The sequence below is a fragment of the Prosopis cineraria genome, unplaced genomic scaffold, assembly GCF_029017545.1.
Source record: "Prosopis cineraria cultivar Desert tree isolate PC_DT_omini unplaced genomic scaffold, ASM2901754v1 PC1558, whole genome shotgun sequence".
Lineage (NCBI taxonomy): Eukaryota > Viridiplantae > Streptophyta > Magnoliopsida > Fabales > Fabaceae > Prosopis > Prosopis cineraria.
This window is the reverse complement of record NW_026556883.1, coordinates 1-14,455: the sequence shown is the minus strand read 5'-3', so window position 1 is coordinate 14,455 and position 14,455 is coordinate 1. Positions and strand designations below refer to the sequence as shown.

The window sequence follows — 14,455 nt, the reverse complement described above, 5'->3', positions numbered from 1 at the left end:
AATTTGGGAAATTAAACATTATTCATTTGCCTGATACTTCAATTCTCGAATAAAAGAAAAGAAACATTAACTGCTTTTAAAACCAAAAGGATCAAATAAAAAAGTGAATGAAATTAGAAGGATGAAAGCATATTTAACCCTGGTCACGATGATTAGAATAATTGTTTAGAAATAATGAGATATAGCTACCCTTCATTCGTCTGCTTTGAACGGTGGGCGGGACATCACTTCACCATCCTAGCGGTTGAGCCATGAGTCGTGGTGCTCTGCCAATCAAGCGCTCCTTTCTGATCCAAAATTTAGACAAACTAGGAATACCCTGTAAAAAAATTGTCGATCCAAGTACAATAATTGCCTTTACTTTAATCTGTTCCTACACTTTACTACTCCGACTCAAAATATAAAATATTTGTTATCGACCTGTGTTGATTTGTAAGATACTTTACGAAAAAATCAATAGTATTTAGGGGGGGTTGCATAAAAAAAAAGGGATTAAAAAATAGATAAATTGATTTTAATTGAGAGGTAATCTTGAAAAACGATGATAATTTTTTATGTATTTACTACTACAAATCACTGTTAACTATTTTTCTTAATTTTTATAAATATAATAAAAAATGTCTTAGATTAAAAGAGGACTAAAGGAGTACTGCAATACTTGTCGCGCGCACGTGCACGTATTCGAAGGCAACTGCGGATGCAAAATTTATGCACTAATTAAATAATTTTTATCATATATAAATTGACGATTCCCGCCCAATCATGTTCCTCTTCGAAGTATTTTTGTCATGGTATCGCTGTGGATTAAAATGAACAGAATGAGAAGGAGGGGTTTGGTTCGTTGAATGCAATTTTGGGCTGAAGTGGATCCTTGACACCGCAGCTGAGAAGGGGTAAAGAGGCCCATTTGGATTGAAACGGGTCATGGGTGAGGAGTGAGAGAGAGGGCATGGAATGGAGGGATCGTGAACAAAAAAGAGATTGGGACAGGAAACGACGCATTCCATGAACAAGTTCAGAAGAAAGAATCAACAGGAGTTGGTCCGAGTGGTAAGCGATTCGGTTTTACTTAAGTAAGGTCTTGAGTTTGAGCCTTGTGTATGCAAAAAATTCTTGTTAGAAGACTCATTCACCATGTCAGGTGCGTGACGCGGGTCAGATCCAGATGTAGTCGAGGCAAAGTTTCGATAAATCGGGTGGGCTATCAAAAAAAAAAGTTTAAAAGAAAGAAGGGGCCCATGGCTATGAAGATCAATTTAGAGAAAGCTTATGATTACATCAAATGGGAATTTTTACATCAAGTTCTTATTGAAACAAGAATGGACTCTAACTTCATAAGTCTAAATATGAATTATATTACTTCCATCTCATGTAATGTTCTGTGAAATAGTGAAAATTTTGATTATTTTTTTTCCTTAAAAGTGGATTCTATCAAGGAGACCCTTATATCACCCTTCTTATTTGTTTTGTGTATGGATAGGCTTTCTCATATTATACATGATTCAATGGAACAAGGAAATTGGAAGCTTATTAATGTCATAAAGGAGGTCTCTTCAATCTCCCACCTCACGTTTGCTAATGATTTACTACTTTTTAGTGAAGCATTTGAGAAGTAAGCTAAAGAAATGATGGAATGTTTGAATATTTTTGCTAGAGCCTCAGGAGCAAAAGCTAACAAAAGCAAGTCGTCTATTTGTTTCTCCCTTAATGTGCTTTTAAGTCTGAAAGGTAGGATCAAAGTTGAAATAACTTAGAGAAGTGATAACTCAAAAACAGTTGAAAACTATTAAAAGTTAACAACAGAGCAGAATATTGCGATGTGTGCACACGCACCATAATGGCTCTTTCTCTGTGCCACACGCTGCAGCGTGTTGCACGTTTTTTATAGCAACTCAAGACAACTTCTGACATGCCCTATTTCTCCATCCAATATCCAATTGAGATGATTTAGATGTTTACGGAGAGTTCTTTTTATAAACTAGCTAATGGCATGAGTTTAACTTTCAAATTATATCACACAAAGAAATTGGATACCCAAATACATTTTCAACCATTTTCACAACTTGAAGGTGTCCAAAGCTCCATACAAGTGCCACATGCCATTTTTAACATCTAGACCATGCTCAATAGACAATATCAAATTTTCACTCACCAACCTCTTATTACCAAAAATAGAAAGGGAAGGCATTAGCATTGCATTTCACAATAAATATTTAATATTATGACTAAATCAATTGTACTATACTTGTATTAGTACTTTGACCCTATCAACATTTAAAATTTATCATAAATAATATCCCAAGTCCCAAAATACATTCCATGCATCATAAACAATAATATAGTGTAAATGTAAATAAAATGTATCTTAATTAGCAATATACTTAATCATTACAAAATAATTAAAGATGAAAGGCTATACAATAGGAACCCTAGATTCTTAAGTCTCTGGAAGCTTTTTCCTTTTCACAATAAGGCTAGAGTCTAAAATATTAAAATAGAGAGGTGAGTCTAGCCACTCAATAACTAACATACACCTACCATATGCAATTGTATATTAACTGATTTAAACACATAAAGTAAGTTGATTACTAAAAAATATTCAATTACACAAGATACAAGTTATAATTCTACAATTCACTTCACTTTCACATATCTTATCTCAAATTACATGGTACATTACCACAAAACACATAGACATGTGACAATGACATAAATCATTAATCTCATGCATATTGCCATAACACAAATAACTCTTTGACAATGGCACGCTCGCTACTATGACTTGCTACAAACTTAACAACTATGCTACATGTTGGATAGACACATATTCATAATCAATTCCACCTTATACCTTCCTTATATATTTTGACTAAAATTGTGCATTGTAATATCAAATAGGGCTCCATCTATATAATTGAACTATCCGAGCTCACCAATTGTGAGGTGTAACCTGGTCAAATATTACAAAACTCACTCTTAAACCACGGCTTTCCCCACTCTCAAATATTTAGAGTGTTGTATACCTTAAATTAGCCTCCTCGATAAACAAGTTAAGATAGCTAAGTTCTAATTTCTCGACAAACTATGGGATAGACTCTCTATAAACAGTGAGATAAGGCTTAGCCTTCATGTACCGGAAGGCAACCATAAATACCATACAAATTTTATACTCCTCTCCCCAAGCGAATGCCTGCCAATGATCATGCAATTTATAATGCTCATACATTTCACAATTTCATATGTTATATGACAATACATTGAGCTCACGCTATGACACTATCCAAGTGAGCATTCATATTATTTTCACAAAACTTTTCAACTTAAACTTTTAATCCTATAACACATTTCAAATCCTATTTTAACCACATATATAGTATTCACATGACAATATAACCATGCAATCATCGCATCGCACATTACGTACTTTTTGATCCAATTACATGTCATAATTTGAAAATCAACTGAGTCCAACTACACATTTTAGTCACATCAAAGATAACACAATATCATAGAGTTTATAGCATGCTTTCACATTTACAAATTCAATTATATAAGCAAATAAATCCATTCTTACATTACAATACAATTAATAAATAACTACTTATGATAAGATTTCCCTGACCATCTCAAACTTTTAAGAGGTCAAAAATTTATCACTTAATAACTTGCTTTCAAGCTTGCTGTTCAATCTAAACATAGTGCCTGGACAATTAATCTATAATTAATCAAGTCTAACTCATTAAAATTGTCAAATACATACTTCCAAGCTCTCACTTTCCACTTTTAAAATAGTCAATACCCTTATTTCTTACATTCAAGCTTACCCATTAAGTATATTAACTCTCTTTATCTCCTAGTAGCTTCACTAAACCTTCATGTTGCCATTAATGGCTTATTAACCTTTATAATTTCATATTTAATACCTATTTTTGGACATTGATGGCTCCCAACTATCATTAATGTCAAAACTCATAATTTCTAGATTTAAATACTCAAAACAACTTTTATTAACTCCATTTAAGTTAATGAGTTTAGACCCATAATCTATATGGACCAAAATTATCATTCCAACTCAAACCCTGACTTTAATCTTCCTTAAAATGGAAGAGAAAGGGAGGAAAGGGGTGTAGGACATTAACCTCAATGATTAGGAGCTTCAAATATTCTCATGTCCTCCCTAAAATCATGCACTATAAGAGCTCTCTTCATTCTCCTCATTTCTATGTTCTAACTATTCTAATTTCTTTACAGTTTGCATCTCCTTCTTTTGCAGAATTCATATTGTGTGTTGCAGCGCTTATCCCTATGCGCCACGGTATGTGGTACAAAGGAGACTGTTTCATGTACTTTGGCTCTGTATGCCGCAGCACACCACACACACTTCGTGACATTTGGCACATAAACTTTTCTATTATTTTTCTCCACTTTTTAATGCCCAAATGACTCAATTTCACTTTAGACCTAATTTATACTTGAAATCTCAACTAAAAATACTCATTAATCCCTTTTGATTTCACACCACATAAATCCTACTTAATTACCCTTAATTAGGTTAATTATTAGGGGATGAATTTGCAGGATGTTACACAAGAGGAGCTAGAAAGCAAAGTTAAAGATTGAACTACTTACGATGTATAGGAGTACATCAGATTATCAATAATTATACTAATGAAGGTTATACAGAAGCTTATATCTGTTATGCCTCCAATAACCACTGTGGGAGATGATGTTATGACATGGAACAGAAACTTTTAAGTATATGATACAACATTTAAAGGTATCTAGAAATAGAAAGGAGCTGAAAGGAAAAGGTTCTTTATATGGCAAACATTCCATAATCGGCTATCTTTCAATGCATGGAAGAGTAAGTGGTCTCAAAGCATTACGAATTGCAATTGGTGTTAGACTAAAGTGGAGGATATTCTTTACATTGTTAAAGATTGTACTCATGCCCAACAAATCTGGAAGAGATTAGTGCCGCAAAGGTACCACTTTCTTTTCTTTTCCATATCTTTAAAGGACTGGATGACTGCTAATTTGAAGAAGAAAGTTTGGTAGGACAGTAACTCTAACTAGGATTTGCTATAAGAAGTTATAATCTAGAAATTATGGAAATGGCGGAATAGTAGTGTATTTGATTCAAAATTCTAAAAGCCAAAGGACCCATTTTCTATTATCATGGCCACTTGAACTTTGTTGAACGTGGCAAGGATGATCTAAACTCCAGCAATAACTTCCCACAGTCAACTCTTGGTTACCACCTCTAGATGGGTAGGTCAAATTTAATGTTGATAGGGCAAGAACATCACCGGTTGGAGTAGTTGGATGTGGAGGGGGTGCTCAGAGACCATACAGGCCATTGGATTGTGGGCTTTTGCCATTAATCAAGATCTTGTAGTGCTTATGAAGTAGAGGAGTAGGCAATCCTTAGAAATCTACGTCTGGTTTGGGATTTTGGTTTTAAAAAGGTTCCTATCGAGTCAGATTACAAGAACTTGGTGGACAATATTGATAGCAAACTCACATGAAAACATAGGCAGCTTGGTGTTCATCGAAATCGTTACAATGCTAAAATGGAATAGAGAAGTTTAGATACATTTTGCAAAAAGAGAACAATCTGGTGGAAGAGCACCGATGCCAGGCTCCCGAAGGCCACCAATTCTGTGCTAACAACTGTGGCTTTTTTGACAGCTCGGCCACTATGAATCTTTGTTCCAAGTGCTACAGGAATTTCCATTTGAAGGAGTAACAGGAAGCGTCTACCAAATCCACCATCAAAACAACCCTTTCCTTCACTGCTTCTCTGCTGTCCCCTGGCTCATCTCCGTTATCGGCCGTAGTCTCCCCCGCTCCTACACCAACGTTGAAATTGCTGAAAGTTTCAGCCGATGTGTTGAGCTCAGCCATTGCATCCTTCAGGCCAGAAGTGGCGGCCGCGCAACCGAACCGATGTGCTACATGCCGGAATCGAGTCAGGTTGATCGGCTTCAAGTGCAAGTGTGGTGTCACTTTTTGTGGGACCCACAGGAATTTGGAGAAGCAGGGGTGTGGCTTCGATTTCAAGAGGGTGGGTCGAGAGGAAATCACTCTGGCAAATCCTTTGATCAAAGTTGAGAAACTCGAAAGGATTTAATGCGCACCGTAGGATGTCGGGGGCCAGGGCGATCTAGGATAAGATATGCGAACAAAATGATCAGCACCGTCCACAGCGAACTTCTGTCATGATCATTGGAAGCTGGATAGGAGGATTAATAATTTCTTGAGACGAGATTTTAAGTTCCCGTCTTCTAAAGAAACTAGGAGGGTTGAAAGAGTCGAGGGAGAATTTATGGCTTTGCTTTGTGAGAGAAAGAAAAATTGCCTTTTCTTGTTTTGATTGGAATTGAGATGTCGGGTCCAGCCAGTGGGTGGTTGAATTGTGAAGCATTTAGAGTTGATCTGTCTAACGCCAATTCGGTGCGGATCAGGAGTGTTTGTATTTTCAAGTATGAGTGTGGATGTCACCTTATCGTCTTCCTCGTTTGCGCTTGTCATCATTTTAAATGGACGAGTGAGTGTGTCACTTGTACTGAGCAAGATAGATAGATAGTCAGAAGTCAACCACCCCGGATTAACACAGAAGCATATTTTAATTCCACGCGAAGCAAAGCTAATTAATCATTGCAATTACGATGCTATATTGCTCAGCCAGGTTTGAATAGAAATCGTATCATATAACAATTTTATTTAACCATCCCTTATAATTATTCACTCTAGCAACGCGATTTGCATTGAAAATGATGACGATCAACAGTAGTACATAACTTTCTTATAATTTTGAAAATAAATCAGGCGAGAAGTCAGGCTGTCAGTGATTGAGCGATTGGAAACCATGGTGGACAAGCGGACATGAACGCGGGGGGTTTAGCTGGCTGCAGGATGGAGGAAAAATCGAAAGTGTCTTTGTCCCTGGGATTGTTGTCTACGCGTCTTCATATGCTTGGATGATGGATGAATTCTCGTTAATAAATCACCATGACATCCTAAGAGATACACGTGTCTCTAGTTGGTGTTCTCGGCCGGCTTTTGTAATGCTGGCTTCTTTTGATAAATTATTGCTCTTCCATTAGCTATTCATTTCATTTTAAATTATAAAATATTTTAAAATAAAATTACACATATTAAAAAAATTTATCAAATGTATTTTATAATTTTATTTTTTAAATATAAATATAATTTTTTAAAATATCTTTCGTTTAATATCTAATTAGTGAAAAATATTAAAGAAATAATATAATAAAAATGATAATATTAAAAAAATTATTAATAAAATTTTATTTTTGTTAATGTATCTTATACTTTATAACAGTAAATTTTTTTAAAAAATATTTTATAATTTAAAATGGACAGAATAGTAAGTACCTCAACTAATTGAATCTATCTCATACAATTTTGACTCTTGATTATAGGTGCATCTAATGTAGTAAACAGTTTTTTTTTTTTAATTCTTTGCCAAGATGTACCAGTGTCAGCCTTCGTTTAAAATAAAGTGAAGAAAACTTACTAGGTGGTCATAATTTAGCCACCTGTATACTCCTTTCTCTTACTTGGATTTGAGTCAATGCTTGAAAACATAAAACTAACTAAAAAAACAATTTCCGAGGCAATTCCAAATGCCAATGCTAAAAATAACGTATAAAATAGAATATGATAAATTTATTTGCATACTTTTAAATTTTCATAACAAATTATGCTGTTCATAAGCGGAAGCAAGTTTCATTTACTAAACCATATGCCAAAAACAGAATCCATCAAATTGGACTTTATATTCTGGAAAAAAATGTTGTTATTAAATGCTTAATCTATTTTACATATAAAGTATTTTTAATTAAATTACACATATTAATAAAATTTAATTGGAGTAGTTTTTAATTGAAATCTCATTAAATTAAAGTAGTTGCCCGCAGGCCTTGGTCAGAATGGGCTTACACTTGGATCCAAGCTCAGAGGAAAGTAAACCTTCAAATTTATGCACAACTCGCTGTCAAGGGCCCAAGGCCCTGTTTCATCAGCTACTCAATTGGAGGATTTGTAGATGTATGAGGAACCAAGGAGCTAGCATGATATGATCAGGTCATTTAGTAAGGTCACTCATGTCTTTTTTTTTTTTTTTAAATCATTTTCTCATTAATTGGAAGTTTAGTTTCCGTGTTCAGTTTGATGGAAAGAGAAGCAGAAATACTTAATCAGAGTTCATCACGAGCGGGGTTCCGACATGCTTTGGAGCTGCTTAAGCTACTTATCCAAACACTGTCAGCTTCAAACGCATCAGTGTCGTTGTTGCGGTGCCATGACCAATGCGCATGCGTCCCGTTCAGGATCCTTAACCTTCCATGCCCAAAGCTCGGCTCCCGATACAACGACAGAGGGCTCGATGGACTCTTGAACCTGTGCATCTCAAAATGCGCACGCATATCAAATCACCAAACCAAAACTACATGTTTACATTTATTCAGAAAATGTTACGCATAGCAAGCTCACGTTAACGCAAGTCCCTCCCGGTTTCCTCCGTCCCCAATCGTCACATACATGGGACCGCACGGATCAGCCTTCTTGTTATAAATTCGAGTCTGCAATCGATCCCAAATATTAGAAATTAAAGGAGAAGAAACTCAAAAAAAAAAAAAAAAGAAACAGAATTAAAGGGGGATGACTTACAAAGCGTTCGTACGCATGAACATGGCCGGCAAAAACCAAGTCAACTCGGGCGTTATAAAGAAGGTCTTCCATGGCCTGTCTCATGCTCTCGCCTTCACCTTGATGAGCCGTATTAGTGTTATACCAGGGTGCGTGAAGGAGAGCGATGAGCCAAGGGGTCTTGATCCGATCAACAAGGGCTAAGTCAGCTTGAAGCCACTTGTACTGGTCAGATTCAACATGGAAGTCGGTGTAAGAACCCAGCATGAGAATGTGAGCACCGGCAGTCTCAAAAGCGTAGTACAGATTAGAGGCGGAGCCACTTTCCTTGAAAGGCATGGGCCAACGAGCATTGAAGGCCGTGAAGCTATCAGGGTAAGTGGTGGGAAAGGACTCGATCTCGTGGTTGCCCTCCGTCACCATCCATGGCCGTCGACTGGCATAGGGCTCCACAAAACGACCAAAAGAGTCCCACAGTGGTTGATGGGTATCCGCATACGACAGATCTCCCGGTAACAGAAATACGTCGTAGTCTCTGCTATCTGCGTGTTTTAAAGTCGATGCTGTCCATTCTGTTTGACCCAAGTCACCTACACATCCACGCACATCAAATATGAATTTAATTATATATTATTAAAATCATCTCTAGCATTTTATTTCCGCTGTCGTTTAACGCCAGGAGCCTGGTTCCAGCGGATCCAAGCTCTATACCCGGATCACGAGCTGGTTATAAGAACTTTGATATGGAAATCGATGTTGAGCAATATATAAAGAGTTTTGCTTTTAATTATTATCCTCTATATGTGGCCTAGGATTGTTGCCGCATGTTTGCCAAATTTCCTACAAATTAATAATCAAGTACTGAACACAGAAACCACACCTTTGCGTTGGGTTCAAGCATTAGCCAAAACCACTCTCCAAGGTTTCTCTATTTAGTTGTTTAATTCCACCTGAGGCATAATAAACACAAAATCGAACCGAAAATGAAAAGTAATGAGCGCGACAACTTACCAAGGACTACAAATTCGATAGGGAAGTCAGCCGGAGGAGTCTTGAGGGAAAATTCAGGGCCAGACCCTCCGCAACGATAGAAGTAAGTGGTGCTGGGCTCAAGAGGTCCGATTTTGACGTGGTGGATCTTACCGGAACTGTACAGAAAATATTGGTACGAAGTGTGATGCCCCCTTGCCTTCTCGCTGTATTCCCCGGACACTCTGCCGTACTCCACCGTCGACGGTGCGTGCTTGTCCTCTGTAATCCACGTAACCCCCACGTGGTTTCGCCCCACCAGCGAAATGTGCACCTTTGTAATCCAACACCAATCGGTCGAGGATTCAAGACATGCTTATGAATGACGCAAATATTATTAAGTGCTCGATTAACAATTAAGGAACCTGTTGAGGGTGAGATTTGGAGCGGTCGTGAGCAGTGAAGATGACAGGGCGAGGAGGCTGACGAGAGAACTCATTCAGCTCGTTTGATAGTGTGGGCCGAGGAAGCAGTGACAAACCTAGGACGTGAATCAGTAGAAGGGACACCAGAAATGATGACTTACATTTCCCCATTTTGGGGGCTTTTCTTGTTGATTGCTTCAATATGCTGCTGTGAATGAATGGTGCTTTGGGCTTGGGATTTCTGAAGATAGAGGAGGAATTATATAAAGGAGTGGCAGACATGAAGAGAGAGAGAGAGAGAGAATACATTTTTTTATTTTCGACTAATGAAAAGGACAATTTGAAATCGATTCTGGCCGGGGGAGTTTGCAATGGCTTCAAGCAAGTCTCAGAGAAATGTTGGATAATCCTTCCGCAACAGCCACACGGAAGTCTCGACTTTGCTTCCTCTCGATTGGTTAATGCTTTGACTTGTCTCTGTTGGTTTTTCTTGGACACGCATGAACGCCAACAAAATTCTCCTCTTTCCATTATGTCAATTGTCGCCGGGGAAAACAAGATCCTTTCTATCCATATTCATGAAAATTTTGATGATGACTCGAAAAAAATATCTCTCGAGTCTTGATAGCATACAAACTCGCGCGCTTATAATTAATGTGTGTGTAAAATGCAATATATTCTTTTATTTTTTTGCCAGCATTGATCATGATCATGTTTAAATCGAAGTGTTTGATGACAGAAAAATATAGTAACTAGATACGCGAATTTATGTGTGGCGTAAAATTTGAAAAATGAGCTGTGTCGTGTGTTATCCACGAGCAGTACATCTTTTAGGATGTTATATATACTGATTAGGTGTAAATTTATTTTTTACAAATCGAGTACTTTTTCCCATTATTGGTTATCTTAAGTACTAGTACTAGCATACAGATGTGGATTTTAAGTTGACTGGGTTGTTTATTTGCTTAATCTGCTCTGCGACGCGTCAGATTATCCTACTCTTCCAGTTAACTAGGAATTTCAAAACTATCTTATTCGCGTGGCACGTAAATATCAGAATATCTTTTGGAATATGCCTTAAAAAAAAAAACCCCCCCCCCCCTCTTGTAAGCGTCGCTGTCTTCCATGCCCTGTAAGTCTGTAACGTCGGTCGATCCGTCTTCGCACCGTTTCTTACTTAAAAAAATATATATATGTTTTTTTTTATTTATTAAAATAAAAATTTATAATTTTTTAATAAATATATTCATAATCAATCTAAATGCTACATGTTTAATCTAGATGGGCTCTTTTAATATTAATTTTTTATAATTTTTATAAATTGATTTTTTAAATGCATTTGAGACAGTTTAAATTTAATTTTATAATTTTTATTTTGATAAATAATATATTAAAAATATAGTTGGAACATTTTAAAAATATTTTTTAAAAGATTAAAAGTTAAAAATTTTACATTGTTCGGAGTAAATTTAGATCGTCAATTTATAAAAATTATTAATTTTTTAATATTAAATTAATCATTTAAATTAAATCTATCATAAAAAATATTATATAATTTTTTTAATAAATATAGAATTAAAATAAAAGTATAAACTCTAAAAATGGTCAAAATTTCATTATCCTGATAAGATAGCTCATTTCAAATTGAATGTGTCGATGCTAGGATTTAGGAATAATATTAGGCCTCATTTGATGTGATTGAATAATTTTTAATGAAATCGAAATTGAAATTAAAATTAGAATTGAAATAGAATTGAATTACAAAAATATATTTGATATGTTAGAAAAATTAGATGAAATCCTTACATTACTTTTGTTTGGTACATAAGACGTGAAAATGAAATCATACTTAAAAGACAAAAATACCCCTATATAAAAATTAAAATAAAACATAATAAAAGCTTAATTGTGTTTCAATTTCCTTATGTATTTTATATGTTAATGAAATATTATATAGATGATAGATATTATATATAAGTAAGATATTTTACAAAAAATATTTTGATTTCCTCATATGTTTACTATATAAATAAAATATTAATTTTCACATTTTAATTTCCAGATTGCATCAATCGTCATCCGTCGTTCTTCTTGTCGTTGATCTTCCCACTGCTCTCTCATCTTTGCTCGATTTGCCACGTCTAATGGTCATTTCTGGGTGTGGTTAGGGTTATATATTTTTAGGGCAAAATTGTCTTTCTAAAATTTTTATGAGTGTAAAAGTGTCTTAAAAGTCATAATTCTATGAAATTACCCGATTCCATAGCTTTAAACAAAGAATCTAATTCAGCCAATTTTCATGAAATCAGAATTCTTAAAAATTATGATTTATATCTACTAAACATCATTTTATTCAGATTTTTATTTCAATTTTATTTTCATCTTTACAATTCCAATCTATCAAACATGGCCTTAAAGAATTACCCAGCTCGGGTACGATACGAATCTCCCTCTGATTCAAGTCTTTAAATACATGTCTCTACTTTAAACACTTCTTTGCATTAAACTAAACTTAAATTATTGTTCTAAATTTTTAAACGAACTTACTTGGACCCAAAGAAATTCTAACCCAAATAATTAAGCAAGTTCAATGGCGCGCTCTCTCTCTCTCATGCGTGCACTCGTGCACTGCAAATTTATAAAAAATAAATTATACTAATTTTTATTATTGATTTTCGTATTAGTTGATCTACCTATTTGGGAAGATGTTATAATTGATTATGGGGCCTAGATAATCAATTTTTAGAAAAAATTCTCAAATAGAAAAAAAATTAATAATTGATTATTAAGTCAGAATCACATTTCAAAATGAACTCTGAAAGATTATTTATAGAGTTAATTTTACTGTTAAATAATACTCCCCCTATTAAAAAATGTAAGATATTTTTAATCAAATTTTATCCTAATAAAGTAGTTACCTACTTTTAAACTAACTCCATCTTTTCATTTTTACCCCTATTAAACACCTTATAATAAATATAAAGTCATTATTAATAAAGATACTTTTTTTTTAAAAAGTAATGGTTATATCTCAAAAGACTAAAAATATTTTATATTTTTAACATTTAAATTTTAAACAATACTTTATATTTTTTAACGGAGGAAGTATATTTTAGTTTTTAAATAAAATTTAACAAATTTAAGAATATAAAATATAACTTTATCAATAATTTAATTTTGAAAAGTAATATATAAAAAAATTTCATTATAATATAATTAATTTTAATTAAAATTAATTATATTATAATTAATTATACTCAATTGAAATAAAAAAAGTTTAATGAAAACGAAAACTCGTGTGGTATCTGATTTCGGGTCAGCAATCCAGGCATGTATCAAACTGGGTCAGGGAGTCTAATATTTTGGGCTTCGGCCCATTATGCAGCGCATCGTTTTGAATCTTAGTTTGTGTATGCGACTGCCGCCATCCCAACTTCGCGGCGTAGCGTCGAGCGGTACTGTAGCTGAGAGAGGACAATGACGATTGAATGGGAAACCCTCCGAGATCGTAGGTGATATTAATTATTGTCTTCTTCTTGTCGAGCCTTCAACATAGCTTATACATACTTCTCCATGCATGCTCAAGTGGGACCAGTGGTAGGCTCCGTTGGAATAGCCATGGACTTTAATCACATTTAGCGCCCGCATATTCTCGACTCCAACAAAATGAAGAAGCCACCTCTTATGTCATGTCTCTCACCAAATCTAACCCTTTCATTGGTCCCGCTAAGGTATCTTCTTATTTCCCTCTTCTGATTTTGTTGGTTTTCGTTAAAGGGAAACTATCCAGTTTAAACTCGGTGCCGTGAAGATTCCATTTAGTTTCTGGTAAATTCTTCCGCTGAAGTAAGTGTTAATGCTTGATTTTATGTTGGTGTTTTGAGTTTATGAGGGTGATGTTTGAACCGATTATATTTTGTTAATTTATTGATGATCATTTTTTTCAAAGGTGATAGTTAGTTGATAGAATGATTGGAGAGAGAACCCTGCAATTATTTTGGAGAGAACCCTAGTTTGCCAAATTTATGCGAGAACGATGATCTACTGGCTTTTGAACTGTAGCACTCATGAACTACTATTAACAGATTTCGGGCTCCATGTCACGGTTGATGTGCGGAACTGGGATTTCCTTGGTGCCCTTGCGAGTCTGTGTGAAGAGTTGCGGGTCGATCTTGCGTGTTCTATATTATAGATGAGAACTCAACTCTTCATACTTCGCTTGCTATTCTTGGAATCATACAGTCTCTTCACCATCTAGGCAATTATGTGCAATAATCAAGCTGATAACAACAGTTACACAATTTTCTTTGGAGTTATGTAAATGAATCCAACGTATATGTTAATTTTATGAGGGAAGAAGAAGAAATGATCTTTTTTTTTTTTTT

At 35.0% G+C, this 14,455-nt stretch overlaps 1 protein-coding gene and 1 pseudogene across 3 annotated transcripts; one reads left to right on the top strand and one right to left on the bottom strand.

Moving 5' to 3' along the window:
- Positions 1-5,267: 5,267 nt before the first annotated feature.
- LOC129300374 (zinc finger A20 and AN1 domain-containing stress-associated protein 6-like) lies at positions 5,268-6,133 on the top strand (annotated as a pseudogene).
- On the bottom strand, positions 5,486-10,557 carry LOC129300372 (purple acid phosphatase 22-like). 3 transcript variants are annotated; one of them, XR_008590763.1, is made up of 7 exons: positions 10,071-10,557; positions 9,688-9,979; positions 8,698-9,266; positions 8,521-8,609; positions 8,222-8,427; positions 7,969-8,094; positions 5,486-6,568 (listed from the first exon to the last, which is right to left on the bottom strand). XR_008590763.1 is itself a non-coding variant. In XM_054938937.1 (6 exons), exons 1-5 carry the CDS (start codon positions 10,377-10,379, stop codon positions 8,226-8,228), a joined length of 1,461 nt encoding a protein of 486 aa, XP_054794912.1. In that variant the 5' UTR covers positions 10,380-10,557; the 3' UTR covers positions 5,486-6,568; positions 8,222-8,225. The 3 variants fall into 3 exon arrangements, 1 of the variants encoding a protein (XP_054794912.1); XR_008590762.1 differs by having other exon boundaries at positions 7,969-8,427; positions 10,071-10,555; XM_054938937.1 differs by lacking the exon at positions 7,969-8,094.
- Between the last annotated feature and the right edge of the window lie 3,898 nt (positions 10,558-14,455).

What these genes read in the sequence shown, in the direction of transcription:
- LOC129300372 (XM_054938937.1), bottom strand. Translation starts at nt 10,379, where the DNA reads ATGTATTCTCTCTCTCTCTCTCTCTTCATGTCTGCCACTCCTTTATAT. An exon ending in CCAAATCTCACCCTCAACAG is followed by an intron (nt 9,980 to 10,070) that starts GTTCCTTAATTG and finishes TGGATTACAAAG; the next exon opens with GTGCACATTTCGCTGGTGGG. An exon ending in TTCATGCGTACGAACGCTTT is followed by an intron (nt 8,610 to 8,697) that starts GTAAGTCATCCC and finishes GATCGATTGCAG; the next exon opens with ACTCGAATTTATAACAAGAA.